Consider the following 22,146-nt stretch of genomic DNA (forward strand, 5'->3'; position numbering starts at 1 on the left):
CTGGGAGCAGAATGCCTAAGGCTGGGAGCAAAATGCGACCTGCAAAGGCTTTGCGGTCCCCTCACACCACCTGCATCTTCCTTGCTTGCTCTTCCAGCAAAATCCGCTGATTCCCCCACTGAAGAAATGTTGTGGCTGTTACCTGCAGAGGAAATCCTGCTCTCACAGAAATACCTTCTTGCCTGGGAATGCCAGGGAGCGTTTCCCATACATGGGGCTGATTCCTGCTGTCAGTGTGCTTGCTTACATAAAGCATAGCTATACTGTCTCCTGGCTCCAGGCCATAAGGTGAAGCAATCTGTCCCAGAGTGCACTTACCCTGTGGCTAGAGGTAATCCCAACCTGCACCTTCTGAAGAAGTGTCTTGGGCTGGCATCTCTGCCCCATGCAAGCAGCAGTAGCAGGTTTTGCACATCTCCCAGAGGCTCCTCCCAGCCTAGCAGGTACCCCAGGATGCCTGCTGCAGCATGCACTGACATACCCCCAAAATGATCCTTTAGCTGATAAATAGGTTTTGCAAGAGAAACTTTCTGAGCCTTCTCCTCCCAGTTCTGCACTGTGCATCAACCGCTCAACACAGCAAGCCCCAGAGCCATGCTGGGGGGATGGAGGGTTCCAGGAATTACAGCACCTGTGACTGATGCTGGTTGGGCTCAGTCATCACCTCCCATCGCTCACTGGACCTACATCCACTCAGAATTCACCAGAGTTACACAGACCCTTTTCATTCTCTGCAGACCTCAGTGCAGCCATGAGTGTTGGAATACACAATGGGCTAAAGATCTTGGGTCTGAAGAGAAGTGAATTCGCCTTTTCTGGGCTGCTTCCTTCATAACATGCATCTCATCTGCACTGGTGAGCAGCTGTAGCAGTTGTAGTGGCTCCTTCACTTGGGTGCTGGAATGCAGGAGCATCCCCAAAGGATGCCGTGGGCTAACTCAGCCTCAGCCAGAGCACCTGGCACATGTGCAACATGCACAAGTGCTCAGAGAGGATTTTTATGTCTCAAGTCACTAACTGTCCCAGAGCAGAACTGCATTACAGGCTCAACTTGCAAATGCATTAAAGAAGAAGAACCTCCCCTGTCAACCCTCCCCCAGGTGTGCGGTCCCAGCTGCAACCCCAGAGAAGTACAGAAACATGCCAGGCACATCCCAACACTGTGTGACCAGGGAAGGAGGCAAGAGCATATCTGTTTGCCCTTGGTGACTGGAAGGTGCTAAGGGCAGAGATTAACTCCAGGGAGGACTTAGGAAGCGTTCAAAATCATTTCGATCACTCACACACTATTGAACCACTGGCTGCCGGGAGGAAAGCAGATCTGTGAGCAGCAGGCAGTGCTGGGGCTTACGCAGATTACTTTTTAAGACAAAATTACAAAGCGATGGACTCTGGGGATGGCAGATGTTTGGATTTTAGCACGGCACTTAAAAACAGAACAGAAACTACTTTTTCAGACTGCTGTGGACTAAAAACCCCATCATCTGGGCCGAAAACTGGCTGAAAGGCAATAAAAGGGTTGCATTGACAGGGAAAAGATGGAGTTATCTCAGTTTGTGTATGACCTCTCCAATACATCAGGTTTTGTGCAGGGTTTAGCTTGTTGGCACAAGCCTATATGGCCCTGGACACCAGGATAAACTCCTTAGAGAGTAAAGACAGGCTTTACCTCCTCATTACCTCATTCAAGCACAAGGTGTTCTCTGACTTGCAGCCCCAGTGCCAAGAGGAGATGATCAGGAGCAGCCCCAAAGGTGCCTCTGCCCTCCAGGGGACCATATGGAAGCAGCCTGGGAAGGTGCTGCTGTGCTGAGCACAGCCCAGACCCTACAGGGATCAGAAATACCCTGGGATAGTGCCATGGTCACATTTTTTTGACAGCTTCATTAACAAAGCAGAGAAAGAGAGACTGGTAGAGGCATGAAGGGCAGATGGAAACCTGCTTCAGTATGAGGAAATCTTGGTAGCATATCTCCTGGGAGAGTGAGGAGGGGAACGCCTTGGCTTCGCATATTTAAGCAGATCATGAAGGCAATTACAAACTTCAGTAGGATGGGCAAGGATCTCTTGCAGATGTGCCTGGTGAGTTCTTGGTCACCAACAGGTACTTTCAATCTCCTCAGACTGGGGAAGAGGCATCAGTTGCACAAGGCTTACGAGGAAGAGAGGGGAACTGAGGACTGGAGCAATACCTGGCTACTCAGGAATGGGTGAGCTCTTTCCAGCTGTAAGCTTCAGATCGTTGAGATGCGGGAACTTCCTTTTGGAAACCTTAACCATCACTAAAGGCAGTATAGAAATCCACAAAATGCAAACAACTGTCAGGCTTTAAAGCAGGAGAAGAGCTCATTAGGCGTGGATTATTCCCAGGAGCAAAGGCTGCAGCTTTGCTGATATTTACAATGACTCAGTGCACTTGACTTTAAAAAAACACCCCTAAAACAGTCACAACTCTTCAACCTCCAAAAAAGCCAGCAGCAGCTGCAGAGAGCTCCAGTACTGACAAGTACCTCCCCAGGCAGCCAGCCCCAGGGGTCACGGTATCCACATCCTCCTCTCCTGGTCCGGCAAGGTCTGAGTGCCAAAGGAGATGAATGGACAGATCCTTCCCAGCAAGGGCAGGGGGATCTGGCAGCTGTGACTCTGCAGAGGCAGAGGACATGTCGCTCATGGAAAAACTATTCATTTCCAACACAGGCTAACAGACCTGTCAGTGGTCTGGGTATGGTGTAGCACCAAAATTGGCCCCAAAGCCTAGGAGATCTCAGCATGCTCACCATGGGCACTGGCTATGCTGCACACAGCTCCCCAGGGACTCCCAGAGAAGGACTGTGCCAGGCAGCAGGGCAGGGCATTTGGGCAATTCTGGGGCTGGCTACATGTCCCTATCCTCTCACCTCCAGGTCTAGTGCTACATTTAAAATGGTTTTCTGGTAAGATCTACAATTTGTTGCATGGGACCAAAAAGCATTGTCCCGTGTTTAATGAAGGCAGTACGCTGATTCTTGGGCAGCTGGTTTCATTTACCTTGTCCTTCAATTTAAAAAGAAACCTTTGCCCCTATTATCTGACCTCTTCTTCTGTTGCAGTTAATTATATTAAAGCCCACTTCCCAAAGCTCAGGAATTTCCGGATCTACTTTGTTGCTTGCTGACACAGGGAGAGTCTGCTAGGAATTAGGGCATCTGCCTGGCAGGGACACCAAGCGGGGAAGATCCACACCTTTAGCATGACACCCTGCTGCCACCACAGCTGTGAAACTGAGACACCTCTGCTGACAGATGGATCTGATCCATGAGCATCTTCCCAAGGAGAGGGCAGAATCCCCATCTGCAGCTTAGGACATGGGGCTGCCCCACTGTTCCCACTGGAGAGGAGAGGCAGAATGCACCAGTCAACTAGTCAGTGCACTGATGAAGAAAGACCAGGGGCTGCTCTCTGGCCCAAAGGTACAACTCACACTCATGCCTTTCTCTGCCCCCTGACAACATGCCTTTGCCTCTCCTACCAGTGAGAGCCATCCCTGGCCCATGCCATCTACCTAGCCATGCCCTGGCACTGCTTGGGACTGTGCTGGTGGCCCAGGCCATGATGCTGCAGGGACTGTTCCCTCCATCAGACAGTGCAGAGGATGGCAATCCAGTGGGCAAAGCTGTAGCCTGACCAGATTTATTTACAGATGGAGATGGGTCAGGAATTCCTTCATGCAGCCCCTTCCTCCAGGCACAACCTCTGAAGACACTGCACTCTGAGCACTCCCAGCAGGCTGATGAGAGCCCAGATATATACCCTTGGTACATACATTAGTGTGTGTGCACATGCTGGGCAACTGGAACCTTTGGGAAACCTGCCCTGTGCTACTGCCTGTGAGCAACTCCATCTGCATGTTCAATATGACTAAGTCAAAAGTCACCCAAACCAAGCCCGCCAAAAGCATTTTAAGCAATATCTCAAACATGCCTGTGTATCTGGCATCTCTGATTTGCACACAGGACAAGTGACTTTCTATCTTGGAAGAAAACGTGGCATTCTCCAAGAAGCCACAGGAACAGATGTCCACTGACTTTGAAGGTGCAAATATTTACTTTCTCTATAAGTAGTAGGGATTTGTGTTTCAGAGGCAGAATTGCATAAGGATTTGCCCATTAAATATGCCAAACTTGGAGTTTTGCACAAGACTTCAAATGGAAAACCAGTTGTACAGACTGAGGGAGTATGCCCAGGGATGGAACTGGGCACAGCTGCAGGTTTAAGTGGGCAATGAATCTTCATCATGTGTGGGGACACCAGCGCAGAGCAAAGAGATGGCTGTGGGGAGGATTCTGAGCAGTGGAAACCCACATCCAAAGGTCGAGGGGATCTGCAGTTACTCATACCCAAACATAACAAATGAAATCACCAGTGAAATGGCAAAGCTCTTGGAGCCACTGTCACAGCCTCCTTTAGTGTAAATTCCCTGAGCACTTTGAAGCCATTCACACATCCCTCTCCAGCAACACTTTACTTCTGAAGAGGGAGGCACACATGCTGAGTTACTTATCTAAGTGAAACCATATTCAGAAAGGCTGGTGAGGCTGCTTATTTCCACCCAGTGTCTCTTTTCTGTCAGATATATTTCAGATAGATTCTGTTTTCACACAGAGAACAGGGATCCCTGCAATATATTCCTGTCTCAATTCTCTTTCTGGATTCAGCACAGACTATTCAAAGGAATAACAGATTTGACAAATTTATAACCAATATCCCAGGAGAACATTAGGGTTTGGAACCAAAATATTCATACTTGAAGTTAGGCAGCAGTTTAGTTTCCTGCTAATAATTTTCTTCTTGGATACAAAGGAACTTGTTTTGTTTTGTTTTGCTGTTTGGAGCAGAGGGATGAGACACTGTTTTGACATTTATTCATAAACAGTACAGAAGCCCAGCTCGAAACTGTGGCTATTGCCAGTCCACACAATCGCATACGGGTGCAATCTCCAGAGCTGCAAACCCTGGCTGGGGAAGAAGCAGCTCCTATGCTGCAGTGGAAATGGGTAGCAGGCAGCAGCTCAGCTCTGCTGACCCTCATGGGGAGCTGCACCAGTCCTCCTGCTCACAGGTTGCTGCTTCAGAGTGGCTGCTCAGCACCAGAGCCTATCAGCACTTCACACTGATCCTATGAGAAAAGGTTTCAAAGCAGCCGAGCAGGCAGATTCCCTGCACACCAGATGAAACTCCACATCTGAAGCCTGGAAGTTTGTTCCTTTAACTCATCCAAGGGCTTGGCCCAGTGATCAAGTCCCATTGCAGAAAGCAAATTCCTGGACTAAGTAAATGCGATCAGCACATCGTGTAATCATGAAAAGCAAACTCCCAGCAGAGAGATAGATCATCATTGCACAGCATGAGCCTGTAAGTAACACAAATTCTGCTCCAAATCCTCTGCTACCCCACTGTCCCCATTGCAGCAAACTGCTGCTGCCTGGCAGGGAAGCCCGAGGAGCTAAAACATCCAAGCAAGCAACGCTGAGGCAAGCCAAGCTTCAGGAACGGGACTTACTGGGTGCTGGTCATGCCTGGGGCTATAAACCACTCTGAGATGCCGACAGATGCTTCTGCAGGAGCCTCCAAAGTTAACACACTGACACACTGATGGTGGGTGCACTTTCAAGAAAACCTCATATCTTAAAACCCACTAAGTTCTATTTAAAAGCAGGTCTACAAAAAGCCTTTACAAGAGATGGGCTTTACAAACCCTGCTGCTGCACTTCAGCAGAGCAACCCAAGCACTCCATGAAGGGTCCCTGTGAAGAACCAGCTCGGGTGGGCAGCACACACAAGCACAACTTGGACCTGACACCCTGGCTCCCATGCTCAAGGCCAGTGTCCTGCATGGGAAATTTAACCCAGCCATGGCAGCAAATCCAGTTTTTCTGAGAGCAGCGGGGTATCACCATAGTTTTTTGGTCCAGTGAATCCTTGTCTCTGAAATGGGACCTTTCTGAGGCAGAAGAGAGTCCTGCCTGATTCACAAACCCTTTTGCTATCCGTTTCGGTGGTCGGTGCTGTGCTTGCACACTGCCTCACCTTGGCACTGACATTTGCACTCCTCCTGAAGAGAGCCACAGCCTGCTGGGGCCCCTGCCTCTGGCCACAGCCTGCAAACTGGGGTAGGAAAGAGACGTTTAAAAATTTCCCTCAAATAAGAAAACCTTTCCCTCTGCTTTGTGCTTGTTATATCAGAGCTACAGCTCAGAGCTTGTTTTGACCTTCTGAACTGCAGCATTTGTAAGAAACAGAAGGAAAATCAGGTATCAGCATCTCTCTGTCAGTCCCAGCAGGGCCAGGATCTTGGATGTTCATCCCCTTTCCATTGATATCTGCTCCTGGGGCTCCACCTGCAGCGTAGGACACAGCTGTGTGTCTGTGGACACCCTTAGAAAACAGAATGGGTATTGGGACATTGTGTATGAACACTGGACTAAGCTGACTCTCCCTCCTCAGGATGAAGCAGTTAAGCTTTAGGCCAGCAGACATGAGGAGACAGTGATTGGGGTGAATGGAAAGGGCTTTCAGATAGTCCCATACATCTGTCACACGTGTCTTTTAACTCCCTGTTATCCCTACTCAGGCCACCCCCAGAGCTGTCTGTCCTCCTAGCCATCTCCAGGGACTTGGCAGTCCAGTGCAGAGCCCTGTTTCCAGCAATCTGGCAGGCCAGGCATGCAGGCAGCATATTTTCAGCCTGTATCTCAACTGCAGAGGTAAAGATTAACACATCCACTCCTGCAATTGTTTGAGAGGCTCAAGAAGGAAGGGCAGAGCCTCATTCACCTGTTTAGATGCAGCAGAAAGACGGACGATGTAGCTGTAGCACATCTGCCCCCTTGGACACCCAGAGAGGGCATCAGCTCTGTCCTCAGCATCTGCAATCACTACATTTAGTGTTGGAAAGTAGAAGGAATGGTGAATACCTACTGTTGCCAGGTAACAGCATCCACTGTGCCGCCAGCCACTTTCATGAACCTATGGGAAATAGAGGAGGAAACAACATAAGCCCAGTGTTGTCACAGGGGAAATCCTTAAAAAAATCAATGCCCATTCCACATGATGGGATACAAAAGGTGGTCACTGCACCCACAAATACTTTCTAATGAAGCCTTTCTGTTCTTAAATGGAAGGAATAAATTCTACTTAACACAAATGCTTGTAGCGAGCACAGCTGAGAACAACAGAGTGAAACCCAACTGGCAGCAGAACTCTGGGCATCATTTTGGGGCAGGTAGAGAGAGCTTTCAGACAGCATTTCAGGAACAACATCTTGAGGCATGTACTGAGTTCTATGACTCTAACAACTCTCAATAGCAATTAAAGAACAAGTTTTAAATGTCCATCTTAAAAGGAGGTAATTCTTCCCCTAAATTGTATTTAAGCTGAGGAGATCTTTGCCTGGATTAAAGCAAGGACTGGAAAAATGGACCAAAATGGAAATAAAACCCAGCAAAGCTATTAGATGCAAAAGTGCCACCTCCAGCTCAAGAAATTCCTGAGTCCTGGAGGAAGGGAGGAACAGCTGGACAAATACTGCTAAGTGCTTTTCTCTTTTTTTGACTCTGCCATTGGCTATTAGCAAACTGATGGGATTCTGACATGGGTGCACTTTTGGTTTGCCCCATTCCTATAACTAATGACAGCACTTCCATGCACAAGGTTAAAATGAGTTATTGTCTAGGTATTGGTCTCCTGATGGCTTCTGACTTGACTGTCTTTAAGAAATACCATTTTCCAGACAGCTCCTGTTTGAGTCAGACTTGATTCAGGTATACACAAGTACACCTGCTTACACTCTCACCTCAAAACCAAGGCAGTTCCTAATCTTGGGGACCATATGTAATCTCTGTAGCAGGAGCCTGTATCTGGCTCCCTCCCTGGCTCCCTGGTCCAGCAATCCAAACTGCACCTCGGGGAACTGCAGGTCCCACGATGAAGCCCAAGCAGTTCTTATATTCTTATGTTTAGAGGGACAGATCTGAAAACACATAAAGACACACACCGACTGGACAGGCACGTTTTCTGTGCACGAGTGCAACATGCACTGCGTGGCTGATGATTTTGGAAGTGACAATGTGCACACATGACAGGAGACATTTGCTTGAGCAAGTGAATATGCCAAGAAAGGAAATGATGCCGTATTTTCTTGGGCTGCATTTGATGCATGAGGATCCTGGGAACACATCAGGAATGTCACTGCTGTCTTGACTCCACAGTACACAGATGAGTGGTGCTGGGTCCAGTGACCCCAACTTCCCCAGAAGAGTCCCATGACCAAGGGTGAGGAAGGAAAGGGAAGGTTTGTGAGGAGAGATGAGACCTTCTATCAGACTAGTTGTCATGGTGGGGACAAGCAGCAGCTCTTCGGCACATGAACCTCTAATCAAGTCTGAGGAGCAAGCAAGCTTCAGGCTAAATATAGCTTGGAAACAATCATTCTAACTTTAAATTAATGACCATGGTCAATTATAGACTGGGACAAAAGGGCAGCTGAACCCTGTGGAGCATAAGAGGATGCTGGCAAAGGCAGCAATAATAAATCCCTGCAGCCAGAGAGGGAAGAGATACAATTAGAAATGGAAAAACAATAACATGTTCACTCCTGTAGCACTGATGCATCCCCAATTCTACTGCCTAGCAGTGCTGTGAGCTCAGTTCCCAAGGTCTGTAAAAGATATAAAAGCCTCTCTGAAATGCTTTTACATCTCTCTTGAGGGTCAGGCCCGGAAGATCAGTGGCAGGGCAATGCCTTGGGGACTGTTCCTCTGCAGACAAGCAGGGCAAGGAGACCAGCTGGACCAGCCCTAGTGAAGCCATAGGGAGAAGTGTGAGCTTCCCACAACTCACACCAGGCACCTGGCAAAAAGGGGATTTTGCAAATATTGCTCTGGACAGGCTGCTGTTGTATAAAACTAAGTACAGAAATATGCCAAAAGAGTCAAAAAACCCAACTCCCAGGTTTCAAATGCTCTGTACAGGGACTGCTGCCTAAAATGTAAGGTATGAAGTGCACAAGAGTGAAATAATGAACTCTAAACTGAAATTATGAACACAATCTATACTGGATTTGAAAATCAATATCTTGCAATTGGGTTTGAAGATTAGCCTAACTTGCTTTCTAAACTCAAATGCTTTACATTCTGGCTGAAAATAAATAAATCCTGGACTTTATTAAATCACCTCTTGAGGCTCAGCTTGGCAATCTCCATTCACAGTCCAAAACCACGAGCAGACCAAGCTTGGAGGAAGAAGCTCTCCCATTTTCCTTGCCATTTCCACAGTTCCTGGAAGCCTGCTACAAATCAGGACTTCTACAGTTGTTTTGAGCAGGGACAGAAAAGCAAAGCAAACCCTCAATGTAACCACCAATATCCCTGGAGCATCAGAAGCAGAATATCCATCTGCCATGTCTCAAGGAAGCTAATTGGCCGCTTGTTAAAAAGCTTCCAAGAAAATGTTGCTCTAGGACACAGGCATCACTTAGTCATCACAGTGCAGACCAAAAACAGGACAGAAAAGGCCCTGACTTGCTTGGTGTTCCTCTTCTACCTCCATAATAGCAAAATAAACCGTTTAGTTCTTGTAATTTTCAAATTTTACTATAAAAGATGCATGTCTAGCTCAATTTTTTTTCGCTTGCCTGTTTTTTTCTTTTTGTTTGTCTGTCTGTCTTCTTTTCTGTTTTCTTTCTTTTTCTTTTTATTAAAATTTTTGTAAGATGAAGTTCAAAAGGTCCTGGTAAATCTTCAAGTCCTGCCTTAGAGATGGAGTTGTTCCTGGAGCACACCAGATGGCTTGGGTAATGGTCTCTACTCTCCAAAGGGAACCTAGAGCAGCTCAGCAGCCAAAAAGTGGTACTGCAGGAACAAGAGATGAAAGCCTAGGGGCTGGTGGAGATGCAGTAAAGTACAGGTATCTGAATATCCTCGTTTTAGGAACACAGATTTAACTAATCCCTTTATTCCTACAGCACCTGTGCTGCTCCATCCACAGATTCTGAGGCCAGTGGAGGTCCATACGGTCAAAATGACCAGTGCTAAGACATTTTTATCTGGGATTTCCTGGACTGCGCAATTTCCATGTGAGCAGCACAGAGTAGGCAGCGCGAACCAGACGCTTCCGGGAGTGCTCAGATCCCTGCACATGTGCTGCACAGATGGGCTGGGCTGGCACAGTAAATCTGCCATTTTCCTACACATCGGGCTCTCTCTCTGAGCACCAATCGGCCCTGCAGCACATGAGCAGTAAATCCCTTCCAGGATCCATGGAACAAGCTCAGCCCAAGCTGTGCAGGAGATGGGGCAAATGCTGTAGCAATGCCCTGTAATTCAGGTGGGTGGCAGCCCCAAGTCTGGGCTGGCTGAATTTCCACACGTCAGAAATCTGGGCACATGTGAAAGTCTTCAAAAAGTCCTCAAAATCTGCTGAGGAAACATCTCTAAGGTGGGAAAGCAGAACACATCAGGGGCAAGTGGAGGAATAGGAGCTTTGGGTAGGATGTTTGTGATACTGAGGATGAGACAAAGTCACTGAGCTTGATAATGGCTTCTAACTCACAGAAGGTAGGTTTAGATTAGATTTTAGGAAGAAATTCTTCACTGTGAGGTGGTAAGGCACTGGAGTAGGTTGCCCAGAGAAGCTGTGGATGCCCTATCCCTGGAAGTGTTCCAGGCCAGGTTGGATGGGATCCTGGGTAACCTGGTCTGTTGAAAGGTGTCCCTGCCCGTGGCAGGGGGGTTGGAACTGGATGATCTTTAAGTTCTCTTTCAACCCAAACCATTCCATTATTCTATGTTACATCCGTCTCCTTTCCCTTGCAGCTGCCCATGTGCCAGCATCCCATGCCACCACTGCTACTTGTGGGGCTCGTGCTGAGCTAGAACTGAGAAAAATATAATTCAACATTGCACAGTCACTCAAAAAGTTCACAATTCTGTCCCAGAAATGGTAATACTAGCACATGGTGGGACTTACCTCCCAGGTCCTTCATGAACCGTGGGAGAATGGAGCAGGAGGACTGCAAAACTACAAGATGATATTGATACCAAAACTCTATATTGAGAAACCGTAGGCCAAATCTGACCTCTTCCAGAGTATCTCCCATAGCCACATCTCTCAGGACCACAACTTTCCCTTGAGTTTAGGCAGTTCTCTGAAATACTTCTTCTTTCCTGGTTCAATGCTAGTCAGTCATGAAGCACCTACTGCAACCTTTAGTAAATTGCTCCCATGGTTAATTAGCCTCCAAGTGTGTTATTTCTCATCTGAATGTGTCTGGCTCCAGCTTCCAGCCACTGGAACTTCCTAGGCCTATTCCTGATTCATTAAAGAGACATCTGCATTCGGAAATCTCTTTCCCATGCAGTTAATTGCAGATCATCATCCTTAAAATTAGAAAAAAAAAAAAAAAAAAAAAAGAAAAGGTGATGCTGTAACAAGGAATGCAGCTGCACAAGGAGACAAGTTGTTACTGCAGAGGTACCCAGGTGATTTAGCATCTCATTGACTCCTGAGTGCTGGACGTCACAAACATGAGTTATTTCATCTGTTGCTCCCCGGAGAACTACAAAATAACCTGACACCCTATCCCTGGCAAACTCCAAATGTAGGAACAACATTAGCTTGCCTGTGGTGCCCTCGTGGATCCCTGGAGCTGGGTGGCACATCTTTGCCCTTTTGAGTAGAAATAGCTTCATGTTGTGTCTGAATTGGTTGGTGAGGGGCACTAAGGCACAGGCTTCACTTACTATCTGCTTCAGATTCCATTAGCACAGTCAAATACCTACAGGAGCTGAGACAGGTACTAGACCCCACTCATGGCACCTGCTGCAAAGACATTATCCTGAAGTGCCATATTTCAGAAAGGAATTTCACTCCAGAAAGAAGAGTCTGGTGTGAACTAGTTATAAATCTGCTGATATATTGTATTCTCCGTCTGCTTGGCATCACCTTTCTTCAACCAACATGATCTATGGCAGGGCTGCACAAGCCTTCTGTCAAAGAGGGGTTTATGTCCTTGGGGGAAACTCTGCACTCCAGGGTCTTAAGTGAGTAGTTAAGTGGAAGAGAGAGTTGTTAACTTGTAACCTACCTCTAGCCTCCACAATACCCTGCAACAATGACTTCTACAATGCCATCATATACCATGTGAATAAGCTTTCTCCTTTCCAAAGCTCCCTTCCAAACTGCTTTCTACACTGTGGACAAAACACCCCATTCACAGGCTCGTGGGCCTCAATAACATTTCCTCCAAGCTGTCTCTCTCCTGAGTTGAAGAGACATAGCCTATTTAATCTCTTCTCACGTGAAGAAATCACGTACCTATCTGCACATCCTCAGCTCCTCTTCCTGTAACCCTCCTAGTTCTATTATATCTTTCTGAGATGAAATGACAAAGACAGTAGATGGCAATCAGAAGGAAGGTACAGTGTGTACTTAGACAATACTGTAATCTCATCTATGTCTTTGCTTACCCATTTTGTTCTTCCTAAGCAGGTGATCATGATTTTGGCATTCCAGTCATCAAATTAAGTTTCAGCAGCAATAACTATATTAACTCTTTCCTCTTAAATGAGCAATAGCTAAATCCTTTGCTTGTATCTCAACTCCTTGACCCTGGTATATAACCAACTGTAAAATGATTCATCCCACCCTTCACACCTCATTTCAACGTATTTATGAATGGAGTCAGCTATAAGTTCAATGCTAGCAGAGCTTGAGTTCATGCTGCATTGAACTTCTCCCACTGTATCTTTAATTTGAAGTTCCTTGTCTTGTGGCTTGATGTTTTGCACAAAATTCTTGCTCTGGATCTATTGAGTGTCCTGTTACAGTCTGTGCCACCAGCCTTGTGGTAACTTGTGTAAGGCTGAAGCTCCTGACTCTCTGAGTGAGACACACTTGCTTCTGCAGCATCACTGAAGAGCCTTAGACCAATATAGCAAGGATGTACTTTCTAAAGAAAGTCAAACAGCCAAAACAGATTCTAAAAAATGCAGTGCTTACAAGTCCCCTGTGTCAAACATGGCAGAAGTCCTTGTCAGCAAGAGGACAGAACAAATGCTGACATTCATTCCTGAAGTTCACCCAGAGTCCTTCCCTCTGCCGGATACCACCTACTGCAGATATTTATTTCTCCTTCTCACTTGAATTTAAACAAACAAGCTTTGTCCATAACTGTCTTTGGCTGCTATTTGGGTAAAAAGCAATGCCTGAACTGCTGAGACAAACACAGCCCTCTTCATCTTCATGACGGCAGAAGCACAAGGCATGGGCAGTCATCATAAAAATACTACCAAAGTCTCTCCCATTTTTAGCCCCTTGATTTTGTTTTGTTGGAACCCAAATGTACGACCTGTGCCATTTCATGGGCACTAACAACTTTCTCTGCCACTTATGTACCCACACAGGAACCCTGGTGTTGATTTCTGGTGCAGGGAGAAGAGCTGAAGACCGGATCAGGTTTTAACCTGACCCCTACCTGGGCTGCCCATAGATAACCAAGACATCATCTTCAAGCCCCTTTCTAACCCTGGCATATCCACAGCTGGCAGGGAGTAATGGATTCACCACCACTGACAAACATGATTCCTCACATTTATGGGTTCCTTTCAGACCACTGTGGAATGACACTGTCACCAAAAAGAGACCAAGTGACCAGATGGGTTGGTAACTCTCCACAGGTACTACAAACCAGGAGCAGGAGGCAGTAAAATCATGAAGGATGAGAAACTCTTGTGCCTTGCAAGGGAAGGACTGAAAACTGAGAGCTTCCTCACCTGCTTCTGCCATCTGGCCAGAGGTGCTGTGGCTCTGTGACCAGGGGGTGAATACACAGTGGTGACAGCAGTATCAAGAAAACAAGAAAACAGCAAGGAGGTTGGAAAGAGGGCAGAGAAAAACAAGGAGGCATCAGATCTGGTGGCTTTGAGACCTGCAGGATGGGGAATAGGGAAAGACTGTAGTTCCAGACAGGAAAGATTTTCACTTCTCTGGTTACCTCAGCAGTCTTGGGACCCAAAGTGGCCAGAGCATCAGGCACAGAGCACCAACAACAACCTGTCCAGCACGAGCAAAAGAGATTGCCAGTCCTTATTCTTCTGGCACTGCAGCTCCTGCAATGGTGGAGGTAACACCCTGACTCTTGTGAGCGTCTAGTTGCAAAAACTGGGTTATAGCAGCTAAAGAACAATAGGTAATGAGAGCCTCTAACTAAATCTGCCCAGATGTGCCAACCTACATTTTGTAGCTAATGTTCTGAGCTCTAACACGTGTTAGCCCCTTTCCTTCCTAATAGCTTTCCCTTGTGTTTCTTCTCTTCCAGCACTGAATGTGTTATTGAGCTGTGCATTGGACTTTGTGTCTCATTCCTGATCTGTTGTTAAAATCTATGTTAATTCCTTAGAATCTTACAACTTTTCCCCCAAGCACATTCTGAGCAGTCTGGGATTCCTGTACCCGCAGACACAGTAGGTAGCTAACATGATCTGCTCTCCAACAGCTCAGGCTGCATGAATGGTCTAATTAACACCTCATCAAACTCAACTTTTGGTTGTGTCTGGAGAAATTCCCTCTTGCACCTGTGCCTCCACAAGACAACATTTCTAGCCTCCTGAACAGCAGGCCCCAGTGCTCCATCACTGCAGAGCTTGTCCTTACACCAGCAGTAGCAGTCCTGGTCAAGGCTCCAGGGCTTGCCAGCCCAGAGTGACACTGATGGCTATAGCCACTCTGAGCTGCTGCTCCGTACAAGGTGGTGCAAGAGCTCAGGAGCAATAACTCAGCACCGAAGGGTGTGCAAAGCCCAAGCTTGTGTGTTTCAGGCAGGTCTCTCCTCCCCTCACCATATTGTGCTTCCATCATCAGGAAGAGCACACCTGTCACCCAGCACAACTCAGTGTCACCTGCCTAAGGACAACCTCGGCAGTGGGACAGCATGCACACACCCCTACATGCTGCAGACTTTCAGGTGTCCAATCTGCACTCATTGTTTAACAGACCCCAGAGAAGGTGGCATCTCAGGATGGGTTCAGTTCCACACTGTCCTGGAGGATAAGACCTTAGGATTGGGTCAGAACAGCCTTGGATGTGCCCATCTCCCACACTGAGACCAACAGAACCTGGTGCTTAGCAGATAAAAATGCCCAACTCATGCCCACATTGCCATTATTGCAGGAAAAAAATTAAACATAAAGAACAAGTTTAGCTTAGTTGCTTGAGATAACAGTTAAAAATAGACTATAATGTTTGGTACACAAAGCATGCAACAGGAAAATGTAATTCTAGTTAATACTTCACAATAAGACTTCTCTCTGAATATTTTGAGATCTAAGGTAACTCCAGAGGCTTTCCCTGGAGAACATCTAATGCCAGCTTCTACTGTTGGAGATCACTTCCTGGGCTTTTCTGAGCTCTCCTCTCCAATTTCAGCTCATTTCTATTGCTTCCCCTACCAAAACCCACCTCATCACTTTGTGTAAAAGAACCATGCTTGCCTAACGTACTGATCCACCCTTCCCGTCTTCTCCTCTGGGGTGTCATCTCCCCCCTTCAGACTTAACACTTGAGTCATTAACTTCCACTTGGCATATCTCTTCCTACCTAGCTGACTTCTGCTGTTCATCAAATTTATTTTTTTTTAAAGAAGAGAAAAACTTTGCAGATTTTGCATCACCAGGACTATTAGCTGCACACACTTCATTCACTCAGGAGCCTTCACCCTACTGTGATCACTGTGTAGACGACTCATAGAGGTCCAGCAAGACAGACAAAAGCTTTGATATTGAGAGCACCTTCCTAAATTCCTTCTCATCTCTCTTGCTTGCTGACTGTGTGGGGCTCATTCAGGACCATGAGAGGCATGTCCTGGCTGTGACAGCACCAGGCACATGCTGAGCCACACTCCATTGACCAGTTCTGGATGCTCCTGCAGAAGACAGAGCTCTCAGTAGCACTAACCCAGATACTGAAGAGACCTTGGGGAGCTACTGGGAATAAAGCTCATGCTGTCAGAGAGCTTAGGCACTGGGGTTTATTTGTTTATCCTTTTGCAACTCCATTTCCAAATACTGCAAATGAGCGTTTAGTCCTTTGTCTTTGTGTAATCAGACTTGTTCCTCCTCTTTACGCCCTGCTTGGTAATAATGAGGTCTTTATGTGGAAAGACAAGCAGTTCTTTTCCCACAGGACCCCATGGGCTGTAAGGCCATGCAGGCACGTGCTGCTTGTCATGAGCTGCAGACACCAGGATGTGGAGTGCAGGACACAAGGTTTCTCTATGAGAAAGAGAAAACACTTTGAGCATCTGTTGACCAGCATCACCCTGGCAGGCAGGATGGCAGCAGAGGAAACAGCACATAGCTTGGAGAGCAGGCATGCTCATCACAACTCTTTCAGACCAACAGGGGGGTCTGGAGAGCCCCCACCATCCTATCACCAGGGCTGTAGCTCTTACATACCTATCCTTTCATTTGAGATGGGGTTTCCGCCATTCTCTCCACCACACTGTACACTACAGCCTCACTCCCAGGGTCGCCGTCTATCAAAACGCAGCCCCAGCGACACTGAGCTGCTGGACCACCCTGGCCGTGTGACTTGGCTCTTCCAACCTCCCTTCCCTGGGACCCGGCTGCGGTGCACGAAGGGCAAACGCAGCAGTAGGACTTCCCTTCCTCTAATAGCTTCTTGGCTCTCATCCCCATTGTTTTCCTTACTCAGCCCGCTCCTCCCGGCGCTAATAGATTTCCTGATGATCAAGGCTACCACAACATTTTGTAACTCCCCCTGCGCCGCTTCCATGCCCCGTACCAAACCCAGGGGCTCCGTCAAGCGCTGCGCTCCCGCGGCATCAGCAGCAGCTGTAGTGTGGGCACAGGGGCTGTTCCCCCACTTTAGTTGGTGGGAGGGACATTGGTGTCACAGCTGGTTCAACCAGCTTTATGGTCTCTTTGTGCTGCTGCAGCAGAGCTGAGAATCTGGCTCTGGCTCCCTCCCCGCCTCGCTGGGGACTGCATCAGTGTGCTGTTTATTGTTTCTGCCAGATCATTCCTGCAGATGTTAATGAATGCTAGACCCAGCTTTGCTCCCAGCAGAGTCCCTTCCACACCTCCCCCTGCCCAGTCTTCTGCACTGGAGTTTCTGTTTACAGTCCTTCAGGGAATTTCGCCTCTGCTGCATGGTCTTCAAGCCGCACAATCTCAACTCCTGCTGCCAGCAGGCTCCCACACCTCCCTGATTCCTGTAGCTGTCCAATGTCACCTCCAGGTGTCTGTGTCCCTCACTGTCACCATTCCTTCTCTACCTCTGGCCTTCCCAAACTAGAGACATGCCAATTCTCCTAGGAGGAAGAGGGCTTGGTCAGTGAAGAAAGCTGCTACAGGTTCTTCCTCTCCACGTATGGAGAAAGCACAGGGAGAAGAAGTCACCAAATAGTGACAAATCAATTTGTCCAGGAGGACTCAGAGATAATAACATCCACACTGGTAAGTGGTGCCAGGACCCACCTCCTGACCTGGCAGCCCACAGGCATGCAGCAACCTGTGCTGTCTTCAGATCCCAGCAAGGTGGGCACCTCAGTCTGCCTATAATTGGGAAACACTGGAAATGCTTGGGAGGGTGTTATCAATCCAGTCTAAAATCCCATCAGCTACCTCTGCATAATTTTAGCAGTACAGACAACCATCTCCCCAAGCTGTGGCAGCTCATCCTGGAGGCTATTGGGCACTGGGAATTCAGAGAGCAAGCCTACCTGTTGCAAAAAAGCTCTGTCTCAGGAGGGAATTTCTGATCTCTTTTTCATCAAAGCAACATCACTTACCCTTCCAGGAAAGCAATGACGTTCTTTCTGGGCCTCCCAATGTTTGGCCCATAGAGGTGTGCTCTGGAATAAGTGCGGATAAGCTGCATCAGGCTTCTCAGCTGAGTGTAGTCCTTTCCTAGCTGGCTGCCATTCACAGAGCGACCGATCAGTGTCCGATAGTTATTGGGTTCTGGGAAGATAAAAATAGACAAGCAAGGCTTGTCAGCTCTGCTCTTTCATCTGCATTTCCAGAGAGAGAGACACACAGCTCAGCCTGTCACACAGCTTGAGGTCTGGATAGGAGGCAGACAACTCTGCAGAGCATCAGAAGGAACCTTTGAGGAGTGCATGAGAGCCATTGCTTGCTCTCCTGTACCCCTTTTGCTGTGTGCTGGGAGAAGGACCTGTACCTTGGTGTCATGCTCCCATCCCTGTAGAGTTGCCCACTTCCCATGGTAGTGTAGCCACCATACAAGTCCACCCCACGACCAGCTTAGCCCAGTAGACAGGGCAGAAACATTGTATATGCTTAATAAAAGCTAATGGAAATGTCCAGCTAAGGGGCTAACTCACACCAAGGCTGTCTTAGAGATGGTGCTGGAGGCTTTAAATTCATCTGAAACTACATTGGCAAATTATCCTGGGATCTGCAAATATCCTATTCCAAAACTGAATATCTTTCTCCTACAGTGAGCTCCATTCCCGTGGCTCTCCTGTTCCCACACTCACCATTGCCCAGCTCCCAGGAGATGTTGTACTTCTTGCTGGCACTGTACTTCAAGAGGCTGAGGGCATTGGAGCTGTTCCAGGAGTTGTTGGGATTTCGGCGCAAAGCATTCAGTGCAAAGATCAGGTGAAGGCCAGAGCAGTCAGCAAAGTTATAGAGTTTGTCTAGAGACCTGGCTGGGAAGAAACAAAAAACAGTTTGTAATTCAAAGGAAAGCTAGTTCCAGGAAGGTTCAAATGATCCCGCTGTCCATCATACCTTGCCTTCTGTGTAGGATGAGCCAGGGTCAAATGCCATCCCCACGACATCTGTAACTGCAGAAATGAACCTGACCTTTGAAACTGGGATAGGATTCCAGGTGTGGGCTCATCTCCTTCCAGTATGAAACTTGGATGCCCTCCACCTCTGCGTCAGAGCTGGGGCCATGTTACCAGAGACAAGTGACTTTATAACATCTCTTTTCATCTGCTGTTGGCAAGGAAAGTTCAGCCTTTCCTGTGCTTATTCTGCCTTGTATCTTTTCCAGAACATCCCCCTGCAGTGACTGGGGAGCAGAGGAGGAAATCACCACCCCCGAGCTGCCAGCTCATGGCCACCTCTACTATGTACCACAATAGCCTGGTCTCTGCTCCCAGAGCCCCCAGTACAGTAACCAAGCCCCAGCAATGATCAAGAAAAGCCTCCATGCACCAGACACCCAGCTAACCTCTGCCCCGCACACAAAGACGGGAACTTTGTATTCCCTCTTGACCTAGGGGAGAGAGGGTCTTCCTGCCTAATGATAGCCTGGACACGCCTTGCTGCCAGGGTGGCCTTCCTGAGGTGCTGGGGTCTTTGTGGGATTTGTGCCCTACCTGCTGGCCCCAAAGCTCCCAGGCTGGTATCTCCCAGTACTATGGCCTGGATGAGCAGTGGAGAACCAGCCAGCAGCAGTAGGAGAGACCAACGAAAGAGATGACCCACTATTTAGGGTGATGTGACATTAGCACAGGGCCCTCCTGGGAGAGACACGATACTTAATGCCTTTTTTAACTTAAATCTTCCCTAAAAACTGAAAAGCAATCAAATGTCTGATGAAGCTAATGCCAGTATTAGCAAGACACAAACTCACGTGGCAGAAAGACGAGATTTGGTTAGAGAGCAATTAGATAACAGTGGTGTTTTCAATCATCCCTGCCTGCTGAACTGCATCCCAGGACACTCGGCGAGCTTCCTGAAGCAGCCTTGGAGATGCAACCACTTAACTGTGAGGAGCCACCAGGGATGGGGAGGTTCCAGGGGGCCAGGGAGGGCAGACCGAGGGTTCCGCTTTCAGAAGAGGGGAAGGAGGCACTGGGGAATTACAGAGTAGGCAAACTGGCTTCAGGTCCCAGAAAAACACTTGGACAAATAATCAAGTTGCTTGTCAGCACTTACAAAATATAAGGAGATGATCAACAGCCACAGGGATATGCCAAGAACAAATCACACTGAAGCAACCTACTGACAGGAGAGCAGGGCTTGCGGGCAGCAAAGCAGCCATTTATGTCTTATACCTTGATGGAGTTTGAGACTTTGAACACAAAGGATTGCACATGATATTCTCTCCAGAAACTGTGGTAACCCTGATCTGGACAGAACTGCAGTGAGAAATACACACACAATGAGAGCAGCTCTCAGTAATGTGCTGTTAGAGTGAAGGGGTTAGGCAGCCTTCTCTAGATCGTTTTCAAAAAAAGTGGGGTGTAAAGGAGCAGAGGATACCTCAGACTTGCCACGGCACTAAGGTTATAGCATGCACCACCATGGGGCAAGGGAGGTGAAGGGGATGGAGAGGAGGCCGCTGCATGCTCAGGGAATTGCCCTAACACCGAGGGGATGCTCCAAGATTCCCTGTAGCATGCTGCCCATCTGAGGTGCAAGTGAAATGGTTACAGCCAGGAGCTGCTCTTTCTGGTTGGGAAAAGCTGCTACAGCCTGTATGTCTGCATTTATACTGTTGCCTTTCCTAGTCACGAAAAGCCTCAGTGAATACAGAGTGAATACAGAGTAAACTTATTTCAAAAGTAAATGAAATAAGTCAAGGAAATAAGCTAACTGAATAGTTAACATTTAATGGAATGCAGAAAAGTTATGGAAAAATATAGGGAAAACGTGGAAAAGAAATTCCTAATCCTTTTCACAACCTTTTTCTAAATGCTACTGGGTTGTTGAGTGAAAAGTAGCTGAATTAGATTAATATAATGTATTCATCCCACTGGTTCAGGCACATTATCTGTTTTTCTGGATACTTAGTGAATTAGAGACAGATACAGTTACTTAATACTCATTTACTCCAGACCTCCAGGCAAAAAGCTGCACTTGAAATGAGACTGCTATTAAGAGGCTAAGATAGACACCCAAATGACAAATGAAGCAAGCAAAAAAAGGTGTTACCTGCAGTTCTTCTGCTAGAAATGAAACCTTTTTCACAGTGCAAAACAGTTGTACTGCAGGAGGGGATTTGGTTCATATTTAGGAGCCACTGCAGGGGACTGGGAATTGATTTTCCATGCATCCACGAGAGGAAACAAGATGTCTGTTCATCCCAATGCAGGGCCTACCACTGTGAAATTATATTTTCCCCATGACACTTATTTTGTTTCTGTGTGCCTGGACACAGAGATGCCACGTGTATTTCATGTTCTGCCATGACTTTCCAAGCTGGAAACCTCAGCAATCAGGGGAGCAGGCTAGGAAAAACACACAGATGTCTGGAATTTGCTCCTGCACATTTCCAGTGGTGTCCCAGAACAGAATGACCTACAGACTGCAAAGAAGCTACAAAGAGCAGAAAAGCACTAATAAACTTATCTTTGCATGAAACCAGATTGTTAATACAGCCACTCTTGGTATCAAGAGTATCAGGTATCAAAATCCACTTACCTCCTTTGCTCTTGGCAGCTGTCTTGGGATTGTGTGAACTTGGAAGTAAACCCATCCAGTGACTCTGGAAGAGCCTTGATAGCCAGTTTGCACAAGCTACCCAACCATTTGTGGTTAAAGCACACCTGACCCCTCTGAGACGACTGCCTTAAACTAGATGTCTTCAGTGCAGACAGCTGCACTTACATGAGAAGAATACTGTCGTGCAGAGTGCATGACAGCAGTGTGCTCAAGTGGCCAAGGAGGCCAATGGCATCCTGGCTTGGATCAGAAATAGCATGGCCAGCAGGACCAGGGCAGTGGTCATCTTCCTGTACTTGGCACTCATGAGGCTGCATATCGAGTACTCTGTTCAGTTTTAGGCCCCACAGCATAAAAAAGACATTGGGATGCTGAAGCATGTCCAGAGAGGGACAACAAAGCTGTTGAAGGGTCTGGAGCACAAGTCTTATGGGGAGGAGATGAAGGAGTTGGAGGTGTTCAGCCTGAAGGAAACAGGTCTTAGAGAAACCCTATCAACTCTCTACAGTTACCTGAAAGGAGGCTGTAGCAAGGTTGGAGTCAGCCTCTTTTCCCAAGCATTAGGACAAGAGGAAAGAGCGTCAAGTTGTGACAGAGGAGGTTTAGATTGGATATTAGGAAAAATTTCTTCATTGAAAGAGTTCTCAAGGATTGGAGCAGGCTCCCC

At 47.5% G+C, this 22,146-nt stretch overlaps 1 protein-coding gene across 1 annotated transcript in view; it reads right to left on the bottom strand.

Annotated features, from left to right (window-relative positions):
- Positions 1-22,146, bottom strand: part of HPSE2 (heparanase 2 (inactive)) — a 109,899-nt gene that overhangs the window by 17,933 nt on the left and 69,820 nt on the right. The window contains exons 3-5 of the mRNA XM_027908594.1: positions 18,557-18,730; positions 17,846-18,017; positions 6,958-7,005 (exon numbers count right to left, since the gene is read on the bottom strand). Coding sequence (XP_027764395.1) covers positions 6,958-7,005; positions 17,846-18,017; positions 18,557-18,730 — 394 coding nt within the window. The remainder of the gene's footprint in view (positions 1-6,957; positions 7,006-17,845; positions 18,018-18,556; positions 18,731-22,146) is intronic.

Source organism: Empidonax traillii, unplaced genomic scaffold (genome assembly GCF_003031625.1).
Source record: "Empidonax traillii isolate 1590-97213 ecotype Southwest subspecies unplaced genomic scaffold, ASM303162v1 scaffold27:size3997909, whole genome shotgun sequence".
NCBI classification, from domain to species: Eukaryota; Metazoa; Chordata; class Aves; order Passeriformes; family Tyrannidae; genus Empidonax; species Empidonax traillii.